The 24677-nt window shown below is 40.8% G+C and overlaps 1 protein-coding gene across 1 annotated transcript in view; it reads left to right on the plus strand.

Annotated features, from left to right (window-relative positions):
- Positions 1 to 24677, plus strand: part of ttc29 (tetratricopeptide repeat domain 29) — a 573216-nt gene that overhangs the window by 366847 nt on the left and 181692 nt on the right. The window contains exon 10 of the mRNA XM_043699397.2: positions 14774 to 15005. Within this exon, the coding sequence (XP_043555332.1) occupies positions 14774 to 15005 (232 nt within the window). The remainder of the gene's footprint in view (positions 1 to 14773; positions 15006 to 24677) is intronic.

Consider the following 24677-nt stretch of genomic DNA (forward strand, 5'->3'; position numbering starts at 1 on the left):
TTTATTCAACCTTTCTTCATAAGGCAAGCCCTCCAGTCCAGGCAGCATCCTGGAAAACCTTTTTTGCACCCTCTCCAAAGCCTCTGTATCTTTCCTATAGTAGGGCGACCAGAACTGGACACAATATTCTCACCAGGGAATTGTAAAGCTGTAGCAAAACCTCACTGCTCTTAAACTCGATCCCCCTGTTAATGAAAGCTAAAACACCATAAGCTTTCTTAACAACCCTAGCCACTTGGGTGGCAACTTTGAGGGATTTATGTACTTGCACACCCAGATCCCTCTGTTCCTTCACACTGCCAAGAATCCTGCCTTTAACCCTATATTCAGCGTTCGAGTTCAACCTTCCAAAATGCATCACTTCACATTTATCCAGGTTAAACTCCATCTGCCATTTCTCAGCCCAGCTCTGCATCCTGTCAATGTCGTGCTGCAGCCTGCAATAGCCCTCTTTTCTATCGACGTCACCTCCAACCTTTGTGTCATCTGCAAATTTACTAACCCACCCTTCAACCTCCTCATCCAAGTCATTTATAAAAACTACAAGAGCAGAGGCCCAAGAACAGAGCCCTGCGGGACCCCACTCAACACTGTCCTCCAGGCAGAATACTTTCCATCTACAACCACTCTCTGCCTTCTGTCAGCCAGCAACTCTGAATCCAGATAGCCAAATCTCCCTGTATCCCATACTTCCTGACTTTATGAATGAGCCTAACACGGGGAACCTTATCAAATGCCTTGCTGAAGTCCATATACACCACATCCACTGCTTGAACATCGTCGACCTGTCTTGACACAGCCTCAAAGAACTCAATAAGATTTGTGAGGCATGACCTGCCCCATAAACATCAAACCCTGCTACTTTTGCATTTTTCCAGAATCTGCCCACCTACAAGATCTTCAATCTCTCTACTGCTATTAGGTGGCCTGTAGAAAACCCCCAATGCAGTGGCTGTTCCCTTGCTGTTCCTAAGTTCCACCCATACTGACTCAGTAGACAAACCTTCCTCAACAACCTTTGTTTCTGTAGCTGTGATGCACTCTCTGATTAGCAATGCTACACCCCCTCCTCTTTTTCCACCCTCCCTGTTATTTTAAACGTTCTAAACCCTGAAACTTCAAGCAACCATTACTGCCCCTGTGAAACCCAGATTTCCGTTATGGCCACAACATCGTAGCCCCAAGTACTGATCCATGCTCTAAGTTCATCACTCTTATTTCGGACACTCCTTGCATTAAAGCAGACACACTTTAACGGATCCCTTTGTTTCATCGCATGAGAAACCTTCCTGATAGATTCGATAAATCCTGTCAATGACCCGTCTGCAACTGACCCCCTCTTAGACATGTGGCTCTGATTCCCACACCCCCTGCCAAACTAGTTTAAATCCTCCTGAATCACACAAGCAAATCTCCCACCCAGGACATTTGTGCCCCTCCAGTTCAGGTGCAACCCATCCTTCATGTACAGGTCCCACCTTCCTCGAAAGGTATCCCAATGATCGAGGTATCTGAAGCCCTCCCTCCTGCACCAGCTTCGCAGCCACCCGTTAAGCTGCATTTGCTGACTGTTCCTCATCTCACTATCTCGTGGCACCGGTAGCAAACCTGAGATCACTGCTCTACTCATCCTGCTCTTCAGCTTCCAACCTAGCTCTCTGTAGTCACTTTTCAGATCCTCAATCCTTTTCCTGGCTATATCATTGGTGCCAATATGTACCACGATTTCTAGCTGCTCACCCTACCCCTTCAGATCTCACCCACTTAAAACCTTCCCAGGAGTCCTTTGCTCCTCCCTCGCACCTCTCGGCAAATGGAGGCCACGACACCTGAAGTAAGCGTTTTAAACAGCTAGACTCACCTTCCCAGAACTCCTTTGCTCCTTTGTAATAAATACAATTACTTTATTTCATACTGTGATGCTTTTCCTTTTTTGGTTTTGATTCTGCTTTTCCTGGCAAAAGAATAAAATATATCACTCAGAATAAGTTATTTTAAGTGCAAACACACTCAGTCCTCTATCCTGTTTTCTTCTAGTCTGCCTCAGTGATGTGCTGCTACTTCAATCTCATCACTCACCATACCAAAGCGAACTGTCCCATTCCTAATACTTAATGAGTTTATCTATTCATTCTTATTTGTTTTATTTGTGGATCAGTATCCATGAGAATTCCCCCAAAACTAATCCAATTCATTATACTTTATTTTTTAAAAAAACAAAAAGAGGCCAAGGTTAAATTGAACTGAATTTTACATATTTTGGCTCAGCGTGCGTTTTATCAGGTTTTATCCATGGACCTTGGAACAGCCAAGAGCGAATAAAGAGCTAAGAGACAGCATGAAACTAAAAGGGTTTAAAAAAATACAGAAAAAGGACAGATCATGCTGAATGGGAAAGATCCAAATATCAACGAAAAGCCAAAAAGTAGCTTATAAGAGCTACTAAAAGGGATTATGAAAACAAACTTGACATGAAAATCAATAAAAAGAAATGTTATAGTTCCATAAAGGGAAAGCACGTGGTCAGGAGCAATGTTGGCCCACTAAAGACAGAAAGTGGGGATTCTGTCATTGCCAATTGGGAAATAGCAGACATGTTAAATAATTACTTTCCTACGTGTTTCCAATAGAAAAGGAAGATAGCCTGCTGGAAATCCCGAGGAAATTAATAGTAGATTGGTAACAGGGACTGAATATTCTCCTTTTAACATAAGTAAAATATTAGTAATGAGGAATTAGTGAGTCATGAATCCCTGGAACCTGACAGTTCCCATTCAAGGGTGTTAAAGGAAGTAGAATCATAGCATCATGGAATCTCGACACTTCAGAAAGAGGTCATTCAGCCCATTGAGTCTGCACCGACCATCTGAAGAGCATCCTATCTCTGTAACTCCATGTTTATCATGGCTAATCCACCTAATGTGCACATCCCTGGAGAATGCAGAGCAATTTAATGTATCAAATCCACCCAACCTGCACAGTCGATTGGCCATACAAAATTGTCCCATATTTTACAAGGATGTACAGGTTAGATAAATTAGACATAGTAAATGCGGGGTTACAATGAATAAGGTAGGGGAACTGCATCTGGGTGGCATGTTCTTCGGAGGGTTGGTGCAGACTCAGTGGGCTGAATGGCCTTTTTCAAGTGCAGGGCTTTTATCTTTGGACTGTGGGAGGAAACCAGAGAGCTCAGAGGAAACCCACGCAGATATGAGGAGATTGTGTGGTGTTTGCAGTCACCGAAGGCTGGAATCAAACCTGGGTCTTGATGTGGGCAGCAATGCTAACCACTGAGCCACTGTGCCCACCCCCAAGTAGCGGAAGAAATTGTAGTCGCCCTAGTTATAATGTTTTATAGTTTCCTAGATACGGGTGTCATCCCTGGATTGGAAAATTGCACATATCATTCTGCTTTTTAAGAAGAGCAAAAAATGAAAACCAGGAAATTACAAACCAGTTAGCCTAAGATCTGTGGTGGGAAAATTGTTAGGGTCTATAATCAAAGTTGAGGTAACTGAATACCTTGAAAATTTTTCAGTCAATCAGGGACAGCAAACATGGATTCATGGCAAGTAGGTTATACCTAACAAACTTTATTGATTTTTTTTTGAAGAGGTGACAAGGGTAGTGGACAGAGATAGGAGCATATTACTACAGATGCTGAAATCTGTACTGAAAACAAATGCGTGAGATCACAGTGAATCAGGCAGCATCCATAAGGAGAGAGCAAGCTAATGCTTTGAGTTTAGATGACTTCATCAGAGCTGAAGAGAAGTGTGAAGGAGATAGCATTTGTGCTATAGTTGTGGGGTGGTGGTGGGATGTAGAGTGTTGAGGAGAAAATGTGTTGATAGTTCAGATTAAGTGATCAGTATGTGAGACAGTTGTTGTTTATGTGTACTTTCAGAAAGCATTTGATAAAATCACACATAAGAGACAATTAACTAAAGGTAGAAGCCCACTAAACTGAGGACCCACTAATGTGGCTGATGTGAGGAAATTAGTTGAGTGACAGGTGATAGAAAGTAGGGATAATAGATAGGTACTCAAATTGGCAGGTTGTGACTAGTGGTCTCCCAAAAATGATCTGTGTTAGGGTTTCAATTACTTTATTTATTAATGTCATATATCTAAATTTGGTGATGACACAAAGTTAGGGAATATTGTAGACAATGCAGATGCAGGCATAAAATTACAAAGGAATATTAATTGTGGCCAATGAATTTCAATGTAAGCAAGTATGAGGTTGTCCATTTTGTACCAAGAAATTTTAGATAGTTTGAAGTTAAATGCAATGGATGCCAAAGAAACTTGAAAGTGTCATGAACAGGTGCAGGAAATAATCAAGAAAGCTAGTGGAATGCTGGCCTTTATATCCAGAGGACTGGAGTACAGAAGAAATGTTGCAGTATATAAAACTTTTGTTTGACCACACTTGCAGTATTGTGAGCCCATCTGGGCACCACACCTTAAAAAGATATATTGGCCTTGAAGGGAGTGTAATGTAGATTTACAAGAATGACAACAGGATTTCAGGGTTTAATTTCAGGGAGAGGATTTATGTACAAAGTAGGCTTGTTTCCTCTCGAATTTAGAAGGTAAAGGGGTGATCTGACTGAAGTTTTCAAGATATTAACAAGAAAAGACAGGGTAGATAAAGATAAACTATTTCCTCGGATTGGGGATTCTAGAAATAGGGTGCATAGTATGAGAATGAGGGCAGGATTATTCAGGAGCAATGTTAGAAAGCACTTCTACACACAAGGGCTGAAGATGTTTGGAACTCTCTTGCAGTATCAGCTATTAAATTTAAATCTGAGATAAATGTTTGTTAAACAACAGTATTAAGGGATATGGGCTAAAGACAGGTAAATGCAATTAGAACACAGATCAGCCATGATCTCATTGAAGGAGGAACAAGCCCAAGGGACTGAATAGCTATATTCCTGTGTTTTTCACCACAATGCCTAACTAATTTTCTTGCCTTACCTTACCATACCAAACTCACTTCTTCAACTACTTACCCCACCTTTCTTGTGTCTTTCTCAACCGATCCTAGCCATACCTTACCATGCACCATTCCCAGAACAAAGCACCATTCAAAAGATATCTGCCAAAATCCCGGCATCCCTTGCACATATGCCATCTTTAATCGCCTTTTATGGACCCAGACAAGCACTGTAAGTCTGGAGCTTCTCTGCATAGTTCCTGACATTTGCCCCAGGAATGGCTGAAAAGGAAAGTCGACACCCTACTTTGCGGGGGAGATCTGGAGGTCCTGCTGGGGAGCATTGTGCAAATGTGAGATCTGGAATACCAGCAGTGAAGGCCATGACACCAGATTAAGCCAGCCTGGTCCAATGTTGCTAACCTGGATGTTGCAATCTCAGCTATCTGGGGGGAATGCAGAACACTGTAGGAGGGAAGTCAATGAACTTCCTCACTCCACCAGCATAAGTTTCACAATCTTGTCTCAGCTACCTCGCATTTACTCTTTCTTGCTAATGAGCCCACCTTCCATCAAGGCTCATTCTCTGCACTCTTATTATTGCTTGCAACATCTTCCCCACTCGCTGTCATTCACCCCAAACCCTGATTGCACTAACCATGCTACCTACCTACTCACACAGGACATTTCCCTGCCTGCATCAGAAATAACACTTTTGAGTGCCAGCCATTTTTAGCTTCAGTAAAACTTGCTTTTCTCTCATTACAGGAAGGAAGCAACCACAACATGGCAAAAAGAGTCAAGATGTGAAGTGTGTTGCCTAATATTCAGCTCCTTATCCTTATGCTGAAAGCATCCTGATTCAGACCAGTTTGAGTGGCTGTCTGACTGTGTCCAAGCCCCAGGATTAGTAATGACGGCAAGACAGAAGTAATATGAGCCTGAAGTCTCTCCCTGAGGCATCAAAGCTGAAGAAGGGAAGACAATGCAATGCAAGCCTGTGATGCTATAAGCATCCAGGTAGGCTCAGAGTGAGTGAACACTACAACAAGTGAATAGCCTAGAAAAACAGTATGGTCCAGTCAATGATCTGAGTACCTATCTCTGAGTGCAGTGTTCTTGCAACTACATTACAATGATAGTTGCCAATCTGCCCTGCCATGCTGCATTGAAGTGCTGAAGCATCCTGTAAGTCTACTGGATCATGGGGGTTCTTATGTTCTTTCACTTATAAGATGCCAATCTCTTGTCGATATGGGTTGGTCATGGTCAGTGCCATGGATGGCCATGGAATGTGTCCTGTGTTATTGGTGCCCAACATGGAAATCCTTTGGAGCATGCAGTGAGCTGAAGTCACAAGATATCCACTCTCACTTCCATGTGGAGAATTCTTGGCATCACTTTGTTCAACACGTTTGGTAAGATAGGAATCTGAATATTAATGATGCAAGTTGTGGTATTAATGACATTTTAACAAACAATAATTCCGCTTAACTGGCAATTTGTCACTGCCTGTGGAGAAACGTACGTCGCCAATCAGTGGATGCAGCAAAATGCATCAAGATAGGCTGTGCTGGACTTATCACATAATTCTGCCAAAATTGTGCCATAGATTATTCCAGAAGGCCTTAGACTTTGAGCATAACTGCAGGAACCTCAAAAATGATGTAGATGATGCTAAAGATGCTTAATGGCAGATTGGGATTTACAAGGTGAGTCATGTACCACTGTACTGGGGACATGTTCAAGATTCACAGATAAGTCATCACAGCTGTCAAAGGTTTGGAAACAATTTATCTGACAGCAAGGCAGGGGTGTTGGACTTGAGGATCGAGCAAATGATGGAAAGATCAGTATGATTAAGGGACTCTACCTGTTCTGGCTTTCAACTTCAGGGTCACGTCTCCACTCTCCATAGCTACGTTATAGAGTCATACAGAATGGAAACAGACTCTTTGATCCAACCAATCCATGCTAACCATAATCACAAACTAAACTAGACCACCTGCCTATTCCTGGCCCATATCCCTCCAAACTTTCCTATTCATGTACTTATCCAAATGTCTTTTAAATGTTGTAATTGTGCCCATATGCATCACTTCCTCAGGAAGTTCATTCCACACCCAAACTACAATCTGTGTAAAAGATTTGCTCCATGTCTTTTTTAAATCTCTCCTCTCACATCAAAAATATGCCGCCTAGCCTTTAAATCCCTCAGCCTAGGGAAAAGACGACTACTATTAACTTTATCTATCCCCCACATTATTTTATAACCTTCTTTAAAGTCACCTCTCAATCTCCTATGCTCCAGAGAAAAACGTCCCAGCCTAAAATGATATGGATCACAGTGGGTTGGGGCTTTCCATGGAACAGAAATGCTTAGGATATGAGGAAAGACCTCAACAAAAATGCTGATCAGGTTGTTCAATGCAATTTCTTTATAGATAACCTCAGGGAGACATGATAATCAGTCAGGTCAACACAGCTATGCTCGCAATTCTGATAACTCCTTGGCACATATTTAGCTGCAGATTGGGGCTTCAAAGGAACTGACAGAGGGTGGCTCAGAGTTATGCACAGCAGCCACCAGAACATCAATAGAGAAAGGCTGCAGAGGTTGAAGTAACGTAGGATGCTGGCAACCAGTGGCCAACACATTGACAAAGCACTGGCACTTAACAATACCAGCTAATGTATGCAACACCAGGAAGGTGCTTGGGATGTCTCAGGATGCTATCAGTTATGTATGCTGCCTGTGTCTGCAAAGGCAATCCAGCGCTGAAATGTTGGAGGATTGCACAGCATTTAACTTTTTCAGCTGTGGCTGTTAGCCTGGAGACATGTGTGAAATATCCCACTCTGCCACACATTAAATCATTAGAGGTGTGCAGATGTTCTGGTCAGAAGAGCAAATGATTTTGTAAAATTCACTACTGACCTCAAGAGCCAGGCAGCCAGAGCTGCAGGTGTTGTCTCCATTACAGGTTTTCCACAGGTAACAGGCATAATTGACTGTACACATGTGGCTCTGAAAGTTTGCTGGGATCAACTAGCAACGTTTATTAACAGAAAGGTTTTTCTCACTCTGGTCAGTGCTCACAAGAAACAAAACCTTCAGGAGCTCTTTATGATGCATACTTTCTCCCCATCTTGCAAGTGCCATAAGTATTTGTTCCACCTCATTAACTGTAGGTTTGACTCTAGCAAACATATTAACCTGGAGTAGAAGTAGACCACTCAGCCCCCAAGCCTACTGTGAGAAACAAAAGCTCACTCACTTCAATAATTTCAGTCCGAGACCAAAAATCTGAAACAGTAGTGCCGTTTATTTGTACACTTGCAAGTGGGTGCAATATCTAATGCCAGGTAAGGCAATGACAAATGCACACCAAATCCAACAAACTCTCGAAATTTATACAGTTTGAATCCCCATATTTTTTCTTAATTCATTGTTTGCCCCCTCCTCCGCTTACGTCACTCATTTCCTTAAGACTGATCCCACAACTTCTGTTTATCCGGCCTTGTCCGTGACAAGTGCCTATCTCTGGCCCCCATAAGGTTGTTTGACGTCATCCCACTGCAGGTCACCGCTAGGCATATCTTACTTTATCAGCATTTATTCCTCTCCGGAGGTCACTCTGACCTTTATGACCTCTTTAATTAGGGTTTGTTCCTGTGTCCCCATACAAGTGGGAAACCTACTGTTTATACAGGCCTCTCTTCACAGCATTTTATCTAGTGCCTATATTTCTACCATTGTTTTGTAATCACGTCTCATGCTAACATACCATTTTGTAACGGATTATATTTTCCTCATTCTTGCTAAGTCAGCTCTCGGCCGAAACAATCCCAAACTAATGTGAATTCATTTACTCTGTATCAGAACTTATAATTGCAGAAATAACATTAATTCACCTATATCCCACACTACTCTGTCATTAAACAAGATAATAGGAATTCCACATTCCAATCTACACCTGACAGCTCTTGATTCCCCTACTTAACAAGAATCTATTCACTTCTGTCCTATAAATATTCAAATATTCATCTCCACTATCTTCTGGGGAAGTGTCCCAAAGTCACACGACACTGAGAGAAAAATATGTTTCATCTCTGGATGTAGGCTTGCTGGCTGAGCTACAAATCTTCTCAAAATATTTCATCTCTATCCTAAAAGCATTGTCCCTAATTTTAAAATAGTACATTTTAGTTCTGAACTGACCCTCAAGACAAAACTTTTTTTTTAGCTCTACCTTGTAAAGACCATTCTAATTGTTAAATACTTGAACCAAGTCACCCCTCACCTTTCTACATTACAGTGAAAATAAGTGACTTCAGGACAGGCAGCAGTGAAAAGTGGCTGAGCAGAGGCTGATAGCTAAGTTCAGTACCCATGGGGATGGCCTCAACCAGGACCTTGGGTTCATGTCACACTACAGGTCACCCCTTTGCACTATACACACATACAGACACTCCTACACGCACGCACACACACAGACACTCCTACACAGACGCGCGCACACACACAGAGACACTCGTACATACACATACACACTCTCACATGCACCATCTCACAGACTTATACTCCTTTATACACACATATACACTCCCTCAGACACATACACAACTCAGACACTCGTACATACACATACACACGCGCACATACACATATAAGTTTGTGCAGTGAATTTGTACTTGCAGAGTTACATTATACATTGCTCAAAAACTGCATGAATCCATCTAAGATTCTGTTAATTCATTTTTAGATTAGAATCAGTCTAAACATTATGGCACAGACAGCAGAACACAAGAGTGCTCACATCTACAATACATTATCTGGGCTGACACTAATTGTTAAAGTTCACTTGAAAATATAACTTTTAAAAAAGGTTTTGCGATTTTGTGAAACTAACATGGTCATTCTAACAGATGAGAGACTTAACAAACAATCAAGATATTTTCAATGTATAATTTCAGTTACATCACACTGTAAACTTTTGCTATAAATTCTAGCTTACAATCATGTACTCCACAACCACCTGATGAAGGAGCAGCGCTCCGAAAGCTAGTGCTTCCAAATAAACCTGTTGGACTATAACCTGGTGTTGTGTGATTTTTAACAGTGAAAATAATCATACCCTGAATAACCTATTCATTCCAGTTTCAATCTAGTCGGCATTTACTGAACTATATCAAATGCATCCTTCTTTAAATGAGGAGACTGAGAAACTGCATTTAGTATTCCAGGTGTGGACTCACTAATACCCTGTGCAACCTTAACATTGCATTCTTACTTTAATATCCAGCTCCTCTGGAAATAAAGGATAGCATCCCATTAGCCTTCTTGCTTACATGCTGTACTTTTGTGCTAACTCTTTTTGATTCATGTACCAGAATACCTAAATTCCTCTGCACATTAGAATTATGTATTCATTTTCCATTTAAGTAATACTTTTTTAATTGTCCCTCCTAAGTGAAGAACTTCACATTTTACCACATTTTGCTCCATCTGCCACATTTAAGCCCATATACTCAACTCGTCTAAATTCATCTGCAACTTCTTTATGTCTTCTTTACAGCATACTTTCTGACCTGTCTTGCTGTGGCCTGTAAATTGAAATACAATGCCTTTGCTTCTCTCATCTAAGTCATTGAAGTAAATTATAAAAAGTTGAGATCACAGCACAGACACCTGTAGGACTCCACTTGTCAAATACTGCAAATCAGACAAAGACCCTTAATGCATACTCTATTTCCTGCTGTAATGTTTGGTATGGCATCTTATCAAATACCTTATGGAAATCCAAGTATACTAAGTGTGCAGGCTTTATCCATAGCATCTGTTACTCCATCAACAAACTCCAATAAATTGGTTAAATGTAGTTTCCCACAGTGAAACCAACTGACTCTTCCTGGTTACCTTGAGTTTTCTGAGTGTATAGCTATACTCTCTAATGATTAATTCTAACATCTTCTCCACTAAAGATGTCAGGCTGTCCGGCCTTTTGTTTCTTGTTTTCTGCCTCCCTCCCTTCCTGAATAGAGGAGTTATTCTTGATACTTTAGTCTGGTGGAATCTTTCCTGAATCTAGGGAATTCTGGAAAATTAACGTCAACATTTCATGAGTAACTTATTTAATGACCTTAGGATGAAGTCCATTTATACCAGGAGACTTATTAACCCAATTTTCCTCTCCCCACCCCTCTCTGCCTTCCGCAATGACCATTTCCTTTGACAGTCCTTGGTTTGTGTCATTCTCCCCACCAACAACCTCCCCCGAACCCACAGGTACATTCCCCTGCAACCAGAAAAGATGCAAAACCTGCTGGTACACCACACCCCTTACCTCCATCCAGGGCCACAAACAGTCCTTCCAGATCAGACAGAGGTTCACCTGCCTCTCTTCCAACCTAGTTTACTGCATCAGGTGCACCTGATGTGGTCTTTTCTACATCGAGGAGACCAAACGTAAACTTAGGGAATGGTTCAACGAGTATCGCAGCTGGGTTTGCAGGGGCCGACCCGACCTCCCAGTCATCATCCATATTAATTTACCTTCTCACTCCTTTTTCGACACGACCATCCTTGGTCTCTGCCATTACCGCAACAAATCAAACTGCAAACTGCAAACAACACGTCATCTTCTGCCTGGCTAGACCTCAACCCGAAGGACTCAACATTGAGCTCTCCAATTTCAAATAACCCCCCTTCCCTTCTCCCAAATCCCTGCCCAGCCCCGCCCCCTCCCACTCTCCCCAGCCACCAACCAGATTCATTCCTCCCATTGACCAATCAGGTTGTACCTTCTACCTGTCCTCCAGTATCGCCACTTCACCACCCTGTCCCACCACCCCCTTTATCTGCAGCTCCCCTTATACCCACCCCCAGTCCTGAAGAAGTGTTACACCTGAAACGTTGACTTCTCCACCTTCTGATGCTGCCTGGCTTACTGTGTTCTTCCAGCCTCCTGCTTGCCTATCTTGGATTCCAGCATCTGCAGGTTTTTTTTGTCTCGTAACACTTCCCTCATGATGTAATTTTGCAAATTTCCTTCCACCTCCTGATCAAGAGTTAAGTGAAATGCTTTTTGCATCCACTACGGTGAAGACAGAGGCAAGGTATTTGTTCATTCCATTATTTCTTTATTATCTACAACTTACCCACTTCCCGCATTCTAACTTTTTGGAGGATCAATAACTATTTTACTTACTCACTTCCTATTGAAATTCTTGCCATCCATTTTGCATTCCTCGCCAGTTTCCTCTCATAATCTAATTTTGGCCTCCTAATTAACCTTTTAGTCATTCTCTGCCATTTTTTATATGCTTATTCCTTAAGTTTGATATTTCCCTAAGTTCTTTAGTTAACCACAGATGGTGAGTCTGACCTCTGAAATCTCTCTTTGAAGTAGGAATATACTTATTCGGAGTAATCTGAAATACCCCCTTACATGCCTGGCAGTGTGTTCTATTTATTTATCCACTAATTTAATTTGTTAGTTCACTTCACTTAGCTCAGCTTGCCCATGTTCTTGCCCTCATTCAGGCAATACCACTTAACCAGCAATACCACTTCGCCTCCCTTTCCTCTTTGTTTGTCCTTTCCTAAAAATCCGAATTCCCTCCAAATTCAGTTCACTGCATTCTAAATGCTTTAGTAACACTCATGTAGAAATCCTGTAGGATCTCATAATATCATAGGGCAAATTTAGAAATATATAAAAAAGGAATGATTCTACATGAATGGCATTCCCAATGAGAAGCAAAACTTTTAGGAATTGCATCAGAGAAAATCATGGTCATATGATTTACAATGTCCTATCATTGAAATGAATGACTGAAGCAAACATGTAAAGAGCTGTGACTTTTTTTGAGATGAGTGCCTTGAATTCCAGCGCCCTACCGGGCTGTCCCATTTGCAGAATGAGACAGTGAATTTATACTATGATAATGAAGTCAAGTATGTTTGTTGGGATAATCTCAATTGTTTCCAGTACTATCTAAATTTAGAGAGAATGAACAAAAAAAAATTAAAAATATTACTTTATATTGAAAAACATGGCTGAGGCTGGTCTGAGATATCAATTCCAGCTCCCGCTGTATTGCAAGAACCAAAACTGTGTTGTTCTTTGTTTTCCTTTCACTTTGACAATTGCCGGTCTGCTCAATTTCAATTAAATTAAATTTAATTTAATTTTCAGTTAAAGGTTCACCTTTACAAGTAGGATTTAATTAACAAACGTAACTAGTGAGACATTTGAGATACATCCTTTCGATAATGATATTGACACTGAGAATGCTTTTGTCAGAAGTACTTTTGCCCACAGGCTTCTTCTCTTTAAGCATTCTTTGAGGTGTCATGATTTGGAGGAGCCGGTGTTGGACTGGGGTGTACAAAGATAAAAAAAAATCACACAACACCAGGTTATACTCCAGCAGATTTATTTGGAGCACTAGCTTTCGGAGTGCTGCTCCTTCATCAGATAGCTGTGGCGTATAAGATCATAAGATACAGAATTTATAGTAAAAGTTTACAGTGTGATGCAACTGAAATTATATATTGAAAAAGACCTGGAGTGTTTGTTAAGTCTCTCATCTTTTAGAATGGACACGTTGGTTTCAGTTCTTTCATATATAAATCCCAGAACTTTTTTAAAAGTTACATTCTTAGTTGAACCTCAACAATAGGGGCCATGTCGGCTCAGATAATGCATTGAAGGTGTGAGGTGCCCTGCATGAGGCTGTGTGCCCCAATGTTAAGACTGGTTCTATTTCTCAAAAAGGGATTTCCAGAATCTTACATGGATTCATGCAGTTTTTGAACAAAATACAATATAATTCTGCAAGTGTAAGTTCACCCCACAAACCTATATGTATGTGTGTGCATATGGGTGTGTGTGTGTGGAGGGGTATGAATGTCTGTGAGAGAGTGTGGTATGTGTATGAGTGTGAGTGTAAAGGGCTATGAATCAGTGAGAGGGTCCTCATGTGGGTGTGTCTGTATGAGCATATGATAGAGAGCTTGTGCATGAGTGTGTGTGTGTAGTGCAGTGGGGTCACCTGTAGTGTCACATGAACCCAAGGTCAGAGCTGAGGCCATCCCCATGGCTACTGAACTTGGCTATCAAGTTCTGCTTGGACACTTTGCATAATGAAATGTTAAAAAAATTCAGTAGAAATATTTTTACAAGTTGATAATTCCTATTTAATTGTGGTTGTAATTAAGACTTATATATTAAAACAGTGTATTTGTTTTTTACAAATCTTTTGGACAATATTTTCTGTTTAAAGGTTATGTTTAAATTTATTCATTACATAAATCAAACACATTGCTGATAGAACTAAATGCCTCATCTCATTGTGATAGTTACTTGCAAAATACGGAAGAGACTTGAGAACATTATTTTAATTCCCACATTTGGTTCAACACAAAATGTTCTACACATCCTCACACTTCACTGTTGACTTGATGTACACATTTCATACCCAAGCCCAGAATTGTAAATTACAATAATTCTACTCTTTTATGTTTTTAGTTTAAGATGGATTCCTAACACGTAAAGATTACTGTTATGATTTTGTTACTCAAGCAGTCAGACAAGGTTTTTGGGGTGTTAGTGGTAGTGAGAGAGGGTCATGTCGTTTTGTGGCAAGGTTCTTGTCATGACTTTTGTGCTATGTAGGTATCTGTAAATTTAAGAGGCAACCACTTATAGTAACTGCCCTTATTTCACAATGCAAATAGAAAACTAAATTACTTTTTTAAATATAAAAACTTTATTTGTCTTTCTGAACTTGTCTCTGTATATCATTTCCTAACAGGGTCAATATGATGAAGCTTGCAAGTATATTTGGCGAGGATATGAGATTGCCATGACTTTGGGTGATCTACATCTACTAGAGATTATGCAGGTCAATTTTGGCATCTTCAAAGCTCATGCAATGATGACCATATATTGTCACCACGTCGAAGCTGCTGGGCACAGCAATCTTGAACGTTTGGTAACATGGAAGGATAGTAGAAAAGACACATTTAATGACCGCATTACAGAAGGTAAGTTGTTGGTCACAAAACACTTTAGTGCTTCTACATTGTTAGTAGCTAAGTCACGTTACAATATGATTAATTTTTCTCTCATCATTCACTCTTTTATTTCCTTATTAAATGTGATATATTTGAGGCTACCTTCCTTCTGTTACCAAACATGGTTAGGTGTTTCTAATTGTAAAAAAGCTAATTCATTGCCCAAAATAACTGTTTGCATTGTTAACCTCTGCTAATTGATACTAGCAGTTAAAGTAAGGATGCTTGAAAATGTTCTTAATATAAGTAGGATATTGAAAGACAATGTTGGTTAGTCTTTACTAATATGAGTGTGTTGACTCCAGTTAGAAATATCTGAAATAAAGATGAAAAACAAAAATAATGACATTCACATTAGTCTTTTAGTTATCACAAAATTGCATATTTTCTATGAATGCAAATAAGTACAGTACAATATGTTTTATAAATTTAGGCATACAAATTCTACTTGAAAAAAATGTATTGTTTGAAACAGTTTATTCAATTTAAAACTCAGGCAAAATTTGCTGATCCCATGCTCTCAGAACGTAGTCATGCAAGAAGGGAGATTGATTTGGTGACAATAATGCAATTCTCCCTTGCATTAAAGCATGGTTCCTTACCGACAATGTCGAATCAGTGCATTAATCCTGAATTGTAATATTTTAAATGGGCAAATGTTATTAATATTGAAGCAACATACTCCTGTGTTATAGAATGTGGTTATAACATTCCAATGCAAATGCATTTGTTTTAAATTGTTAAGACTAGGAATTTGGCAATGATACAAATGGTTCTCTGATTTTGTAAGACCTGAATAATTCCAGCTGCACCAACGTTAATGGTCAAATTTGATTGTGGGTACTTGTCTGGAGTGTAATTATTAATAGCATTCTTCTCAAAGCTGCTGCAGAAGTGTTATTGATTCAATCTGAGATAATTGAGCTAATTATCACTATTAAATTGACAAACCATTGATACAGTATGCACTTCAAAGATGTTGTTAACACTGCATCTGCAAAGGCCTCTAAGACCATTTCCTCCAATTATGTCATTAACCCTCATTATTTCAACAATGTTCAAAAACATTCAGCGTAAACAGATAGTGAAAACATTTTTAAGTCTATTCAAATTATTTTTAAAACTGCTTTAAATTTTGATTGCATATTGATACAAGTTTGAATTTAAAATACATTAGAAGTGAGAGATGATATCTTATATTTTATTTTTATGTTTTGTATTAGTTTTATTGTATTATCTAAAGTAATCATGAAGTGAATAATATAAAACGATGTCAAAATTTCATTAGGACTGAAAGACGCTGGAATTGTGAAATTACTTTGGTGAAATTCTTTTTCTTCGTAATACTTAGCACTATTTGAGTCTAGCATCAGATCATTTTGGTAGGGATGGAGGAGAAATTGGGTTCTGTAGACCATTTTCTCCATTCCAGTTGTTCCCCTAACCCACAAGCTTACCAAAGAGACAGATCATGACATCAGTTGACATGGAGCACTGATTTGAAATCAGTACTATATTTCTGAATGTCACCTTAGGTGGCACAGTGGTTAGCACTGCTGCCTCACAGCGCCAGAGACCCGGGTTCAATTCCTGCCTCGGATAACTGTCTGTGTGGAGTTTGCACATTCTCCCTGTGTCTGCGTGGGTTTCCTCCAGGTGCTCCGGTTTCCTCCCACAGTCGAAAAATGTGCAGGTCAGGTGAATTGGTTATGCTAAATTGCTCATAGTGTTAGGTGAAGGGGTAAATATAAGGGAATGGGTCTGGATGGGTTGCTCTTTGGAGGGTCGGTGTAGACTTGTTGGGCCGAAAGGCCTGTTTCCACACTGTAAGTATTCTAAAAAATCTTCCGGCCTACACCCTGTCTGAACCTCAGAAAGTGGAGTATATCATTAAATATCTTGAAGGACCCCAGCAATCCTACTTAAAGGAATAATGGATTACATATGAGTTAGTTGCTGAATTATTTCTTGAACTTGTTGGTGCAATTCTATGCATTTTGTGGCACTTTGTATACTTGTCTTGAAGTTCCAGTGTTCCACAGGGAGTGCTGCTGTTAAAATATCTTTTTGGTGATTTACAGAATGGGAAAAACTGATAGAAAAGGGAGGGGCAGGAATGGAAAGACACTCAGCAAAACCCACTCAGAGATTCTTTAGAGAACTGTTCGTGTGCCTCAACTTCAGTCGAGATCAGTAAATGAGACAACTTCATTCCACTGAAGAGATTATGACTGAAATCCGCCAATTGATTTTCTCACCATTAGAGAGTCCATGCTAATACATTGCTGTCCAGACTTCTGGAAACTCCTGGCCACTAGTCTCGCATTAACTTTATAGTTATGATCTGAGGAGATTTTTCCTATGTATATCCATTTTTGTGAGAAGGTTGAATGTCCTTTTTCAGAGCAAATACCAAATTACTTCCAACTCTTTTCATTTTGCATCTCTTCATCCAATTAGTTGACAATTTTCCCAAGAGTTTTTACTTCTGGTAGTCTTCCTAGATTGTTCTGTAGTCTTTGTTTTATTACGTAAACTAGTCAACCTACAGACGCTACTTGCCCTCTAATGTCTTTATGGTCTAATGCTACAAGATGTCTCCCTCTCATGATCAGAGATTCTGTTATTAGTACGTGATTGTCTCTAGCATAAGCATTACTCCCAGATCCACAATGACAATTCACAGTGTATGTTTTTCATTCCATTGTTTCACATATTTTTGCCAGTTCATTTATCTTAACTTATAATTATATGAATGTGACACATAGAGTGGCTCAACATATTCATCAATTGCTCAGATTCTGCAGGTTTGTATTCAGTTCAAATTAACCGAGACGAATGGTTCTTCCAATAGAGTGACTACCATTTTGGTGAACCAGTGTCTTTCCATAGTTGAAAAATGTGATGCTGGAAAAACACAGCAGGCCAGGCAGCATCCGAGGAGCAAGAGAATCGACGTTTCGGCCTTCCTGAAGAAGGGCTAATGCCTGAAACGTCGATTCTCCTGTTCCTCAGATGCTCCCTGGCCTGCTGTGTTTTTCCAGCATCACATTTTTCAACTCTGGTCTCCAGCATCTGCAGTCCTCACTTTCTCCCAGTGTCTTTCCATAGCAGCCTACCAACTTACCTGAACTTTTTCACCATTTCTTATTCTTTTGTAGTATAGTAAATCCACATAATTAAAGTTTATCTTTAATGGTCATATATATTCCTGTAGAGCTCCGCAAATTTTCACTGAAATTTCTGATTTTATGAATGCCCTTCCCCTTGCTTGTAAAGCATTGAAGCAGAAAACAATGGAACTAATCATGGTCCCCTCTAGTCTGGGGATTAACACACAATTATAAAAGATATTTTGGGATTCCAGTTGATAAGGAGTATAGCCCCAGCAATTTGAAGCAAATTATTTGGATTTGCTGCCCATGCTAGGGCAGCTGTTAGTTTGCAGTTTGGCTGATTGGATACGATTGCATGGAAATTCTAATTGATTACCGTACAGTCTCTTTCACAGAACCCATTGCTGAAAGGACTTTGAGTTGGGATATTTATGACTACTATATTTTGTCTTTACACTTCTCTAAACTCATCATTAACAGATCTTCTGTCTCATTGCCAGTCAGAAGTTTAGCCAGAGCTCCCAGCCCATTTCTTTATCTTTACTCCTTCAATCTTTCTTACAGTTTGTTAAAGTACAAGATAGACTCTCTGTGGAATGACTGTCATCATTTTGAAGTTTTCAAAATCTGACCGTACCTTGTAGCTGTCTAATTAATCTTCCTTGTAAATTTTATACATGAATGTCAATAGAAGATCCAAACTTTCATCAGCAACTAAATGACATCCAACTCAAAAAATACTTCACCATGTCCTCATGTCCAATGTATTTTTCCACCAGTTATAAGGTTCAGCTTCAGCGAACATCAATAAGTACTCTTACCTTTACAATTTACATTGGCTTGCAGCCATTCTTCATAAAAGTAACTAAGATTATCATCTTTTGTTGGGCTGAATCTCTTTGTCTGTCTAAACACGAGTTCCATTGAATTTTTTACCAAAAGGCCTACCAAGTTTTCTTACAAATCTTGCCCCATTGACAATCTACCCTGCCCTATGGCATCCCTGTTCTCCAATTCTAACTCCATCTTACCACATGTTGCTCTCAAAATAACTTGCATCTCACCAGAAATCCAAAAATGACCACCATACCTGGTGCCAGTAATAACTCAAAAAGCCATTGTGCATCTAGATAATCACTGTCTAGTTGGGACTGCCCTGTATGGTTCCTGGTAATTACCCCAGATATAACAGACAAAGGGAATTTGGTACCTCTCTTCGCTGGCAGGGTCATAGAGGGGTGGTGCACACATAAGGTTCCTCTTACCACCAGAGCATCCAATGGAGTCCATGACACCAAACAATGCTAGCCTGGTATGAGATTACCCTCTGAATCAGTCTAGTCTCAGCCATCTGGAGGAATACACAACAAAGTAGGGAGATGGCTAATGACCTCCTACGCTCTGCCAACATAAGTGCTGCCATCTTTTCTATGATACCTCAAACTCACTATCTCTGCCACTGTACCCACAAAGGTAACAACTGTGGCATACCTCTTCAGCTCCCATAATATCTGTCCCCACTATTCCTTGAGGAAAACAACCTTCACTTGTCATAAAAAAGATGAGTAGTATGCTGTCCAGCATTCGGCTCCTGGTCCATATGTGGAAAGCATCTGATTCTGACCACCACAAGTGGCTGACTGAATGCTTCCAAGGAGACAGTGAGATCTGCAGATGCTGGCGATCAAAGTTGAGAGTGTGTTGCTGGAAAAGCACAGCAGGTCAGGCAGCATCCGAGGAGCAGGAAAATCGAAGTTTCAGGCCGGAATCCTTCATCAGGAATGAGGCTGGGAGCCTTAGGGTAGAAAGGTAAATGGAAGGGGGGGGGGGAATGGGGCTGGGGAGATTATAGCTGAGAGTGCAACAGGTGAATGGAGGTGGGGGTAAAGGTGATAGGTCGGAGAGGAGGGTGGAGCGGATAGATGGGAAGGAAGATTGTCAGGTGGGACAGGTCATGAGGGCGGTGCTGAGCTGGAAGGTTGGAACTGGGTAAGGTGGGGGCAGGAAAAGTGAGGAAACTGGTGAAATCCACATTAATGTCATAGGGTTGAAGGGTCCCTAGGCGGAAGACAAGGCATTCTTCCTCCAAGCGTCAGGTGGTGAGTGAGTGGCAATGGAGGAGGCCCAGGACCTGCATGTACTCAGCAGAGTGGGAGGGGGAGTTGAAATGTTCGGCCACGGGGTGGTGGGGTTGATTGGTGCAAGTGTCCCAGAGATGTTCTCTAAAGCGCTCTGCAAGAAGACGTCCAATCTCCCCAATATACAGGAGACCACATCGGGAGCAACAGATACAATAAATGACATGTGTGGAAGTGCAGGTGAAACTTTGATGGATGTGGAAGGCTCCTTTGGGGGCCTTGGACGGAGATGAGGGAGGAGGTGTGGACATAGGTTTTGCAATTCCTGCGGTGGCAGGGGAAGGTGCCGGGAGGGAGGGTAGGTTGTTGGGGGACGTGGACCTGACCAGATAGTCATGGAGCAAACAGTCTTTGTGGAAAGCAGGTAGGGGTGGGGAGGGAAATACATCCCTGGCGGTGGGGTCCATTTGTAGGTGGTGGAAATGTTGACGGATGATGCGATTTATGCAGAGATTGGTGGGGTGGAAGGTGAGGACCAGGGGAGTTCTGTCCTTGTTGCGGTTGGAGGGGTGGGGTTTGAGGGCAGAGGTGCAGGATGTGGATGAGATGCATTGGAGGGTATCTTCAATCACTTGGGAGGACAAATTGCGGTCTTTAAAGAAGGAGTCCATCTGGTGTGTTCTGTGGTGGAACTGGTCCTCCTGGGAGCAGATGCAGTGGAGGCAGAGGAATTGGGAAAACAGGATGGCATTTTTACAGGAGGCAGGGTGGGAGGAGGTATAATCCAGGTAGCTGTGGGAGTCAGTGGGTTTGTAAAAAATGTCAGTGTTGAGTCAGTCCTCGTGGATGGAGATGGAGAGGTCTAGGCAGGGGAGGGAAGTGTCAGAGAAGGTCTAGGTGAATTTAAGGTTGGGGTGGAATGTGTTGGTGAAGTTGATGAACTTTTCGACCTCCTCGTGGGAGCATGAGATAGCGCCGATGCAGTCTTCAATATAGTGGAGGAAGAGGTGGGGAGTGATGCCAGTGTAACTATGAAAGATGGACAGTTCTACACAGCCAACTGTCCTACATAGCCGTGAATGCGTCCAAGCCCCTGCACTCGAGTCAGAGGTTGCCCTTTACATACTGTGCCGAGAACTCTTGAGGGAAGGCTACTCCATGAGTTGACAGAGGATTGCTGACAACCATGACAAGCTTCCTGCCTTTATGTCTATACTAAACAACAAAGAAAGACAGAAGCAACCTGAGCATAACACCTCTGGCTGAGTGGGCAAAGTGCAAAAAGGTAAGGCAAAGCAATAAAAGACAGGGATACTACAAGCATTCAGCCAGGCTCAGAATGACTGAGCACTATGACAACAAGTGAACAACGTGGAGATGTAGCTTGATCCAGTCCATGAGCTGGTGCACCTCCCTGAGCATGGTGTCCTGTATTCAAAGTATTTCAAAGATAGTTGCCAGAGCAACTTGAGCTGTGATATAAAAGTACAAACACATCCAAGAAGTGGATCAGAGATGTGCCATGAGTGTTCTTAGGGGCTGGCACACAGCAGATGCCAATGTTGATGGATGTCAATGCATGTGTGAAATGTCAGACCATGAAGCATGCCTGAGATGTTGATGCCCATGTCCAATATGAGATCTTGCTGAGCGAGCGGCAAGTTGAAGCTGCCAAGTATACATTTTGACTTCCATGTGAAGAAGTATCGACATCTAGCCTATTCAGCACATTTAGCAAGATAGGAAGCTAAATATTAATATGGCAAATTATGGAATTACAAGGCATCAACAAGCCATAATTCCCCATTAATTAATTAGCAACACATAGATGTCGAGAAAGAAACTTGCTTGATCAGTTGGAAAATGTGTAAAAAATGCAACAGGTTGCTCTTATTGTCAAGATGGGCCTTGCCAAACTTCTCACATGAAGCTATTGTAAATGTCACCATAGTCCATGAGATCTCTAGAAGATTCTGCCCAACATCTTAGTTTCCAAGCTACACTTCCGGGCAACAGTATGATGTTACCATATGAAATCACTTCATAGTGAGATAGGAAACTAGACACCAATCTTCTACACCAGATTTATTTACAGAATGTAGTATTACAAGTGCTTCCCTTCCCTAACCAAAACCCAGTATACCAGAAGTCTTTCTTTATACTATTCAGAGCAAACAATAAATATAAATTAACTATTGATCAACCCTTTTAAAGCAGTACTGTAAATAAAACAGAAAATATGTAAGAAAACTTATCAAATGTGAATGTAATTCTTGGGACTGGTTAATGTGTCTGGCCACAAACGACCTCATTGTATCAGTCGTCAATATGTTCTCCATCTCCAAGAGTAACTGCAGAATAAAGGCAGAGTCCGCTAAGTCTCTCTTTATATGAGCTTCAGGTACTTAATCAATCAATGTGCTTCATGTGTGTACCTGAACTTTAATAACACAGTTATACCATTAACACCTCCCCATTCAGCATCAACCCAATGCATTTTACCTTTCCTCTGTCACTAACCAAATTATTCTCATTCACAAATCTAAAAGCAGTTAGACTTGTGCATCCGTATAAAATTCAGCATCATCCCTGTGTATTACATTAGTGCAGGTCGTTTTGCTAAAAGAGGTACTTTGTCAGTGGCTGGAACATGTCTGGTGTAAGGTCGTTGATGTTCAGTGTGGAGACTGGAGATAGCCTTGGAATACAATCTCAAGTAGCTCTGGACCTCCTCTACAATGCTTGACTTCAGACTGCATCATCTTGTTCTGGGTTGCAAAGTCTTAGCTGGTTGGTTGACAGGCACATGCGTGTAGAGTGGAAAGGCTGATAGCAGAGTAACTACCTTCCTCTATGAGGGGAGCAGGTTGTCTTACTGCAGCAACCATACCTCCCAAGGAATCTGAGGCACTGACCATTCAGCATTGCAACATGATGGTTTTCATAGATATACCAATGGAATTTAACAATATTGCTTATTAGGAAGAATGAGTTCTAAGCTCTACACAAAATTCTGTGCCAAGTTCATACTCAACTCCTCTACGCAGCTTGGCATTGAGTCCAAGCTTCCTGACAGGTTTTCAAGAGCACAAAACATTTAGATGTGTATATCTTTCACTATTTTTCTGTAGCCTAGACCATCAAAGTATTGTACAGCTGACACTTGCACTATATTTTTGCCTCAGTCCAAGCTCCTGGCATCGGTGTCCAGTGCTTTCTTACATGCAAATCTCTTCTAAATCCTAGCATCTAAAGGAAGTACTGTGCCAGTATCTTAGCCAGTGATTACAACAGGGAAGTCACGTGATGATGGCTTTTTATCTTCACTGTCTTTTTACCCTTCCTCTACTGACTGAACAGGCTGCAGTTCATTGGTATTTGAAATGAAAAAAGGATAGGGTCCTGTTCATCTCACTCTAATTCTTACCTCTGGAAGAAATAAGCAATTGTGTTACGAGCATCATGTAATGTTTGGGTAATGTGACTGTTAGGTAAAGTATCTGTCACTGTATGCAAGCTGTGAGACTAAATCTATGATTGTGAAGTTGAACTTATGAAGGGTATGGTTGAGTCCTGACTGATAGAGATTATTGATTGTTAAATAATGAGAGCATAGTGAATTGAGCAGTGGACAAGACTGTTAATGCAGTTGATAGCAAGTGGCATTTGAAGATGAGCTCATTGAACATGATGACTTTTTTGAGATTGTAAAACTTCTTCATGGACTACATCATAGAGTATTAGTGATAAAGGAGATCATTCAGTTAATTTCGTCCACTGCATCATTCTATAAGGCAAGCCAATTAGTCCCATTCCCTAACTATATCCCCATAGCTCTGTAAATTCATTCCTCTCAGATACACATTTGATTTCCTTTTGAAATTATCATGCATCCCACTTCGAAAATCCTTGTACACAGTGAGTTCTCGGCCATTTCCACTTGCTGCAACATATGTTATTTCTCATGCCCTCTGCATCATTTGCCCAAAACCAGAAATATGTGTCCTCTAGTCTTTTTACCATTAGTTAATAAAAGCAGCTAATGTTTATCTAGCTTATTGAAACCTGTGATATTCTTGTACATTGATAAAATCACCCCTAAACTTCCTCTTGATCCAAGGAAAACAAGTCCAACTTCCCCAATATAACTTATGCTTAAAATCCTCTGCTAAATCTCCTTCACATTCTTTCAAGGAACCTCACTTCTTCCTGAAGTGTGGTAACCAGAACTTGATACAATATTCTAGCAGTGGCTGTATAATCTCCCTGCTTTGGTATTCAATATCTCTATTTATGAAGCCAAAATCCCATAAGCTTTACTAATCACTTTCTCAGTGTGCCCCTGCATTGTCTTTATTTTTAAATGACTAACTGCTGGAGACTTGAGTATAGAGTTTTACGATCATTTCATTTGTGCATTGCAAAGAGAAATCTGCCTCAATTATTAG

Source organism: Chiloscyllium plagiosum, unplaced genomic scaffold (genome assembly GCF_037043375.1).
Source record: "Chiloscyllium plagiosum isolate Xiang-an unplaced genomic scaffold, Cpla_swu_hap1 HiC_scaffold_1, whole genome shotgun sequence".
NCBI lineage: Eukaryota > Metazoa > Chordata > Chondrichthyes > Orectolobiformes > Hemiscylliidae > Chiloscyllium > Chiloscyllium plagiosum.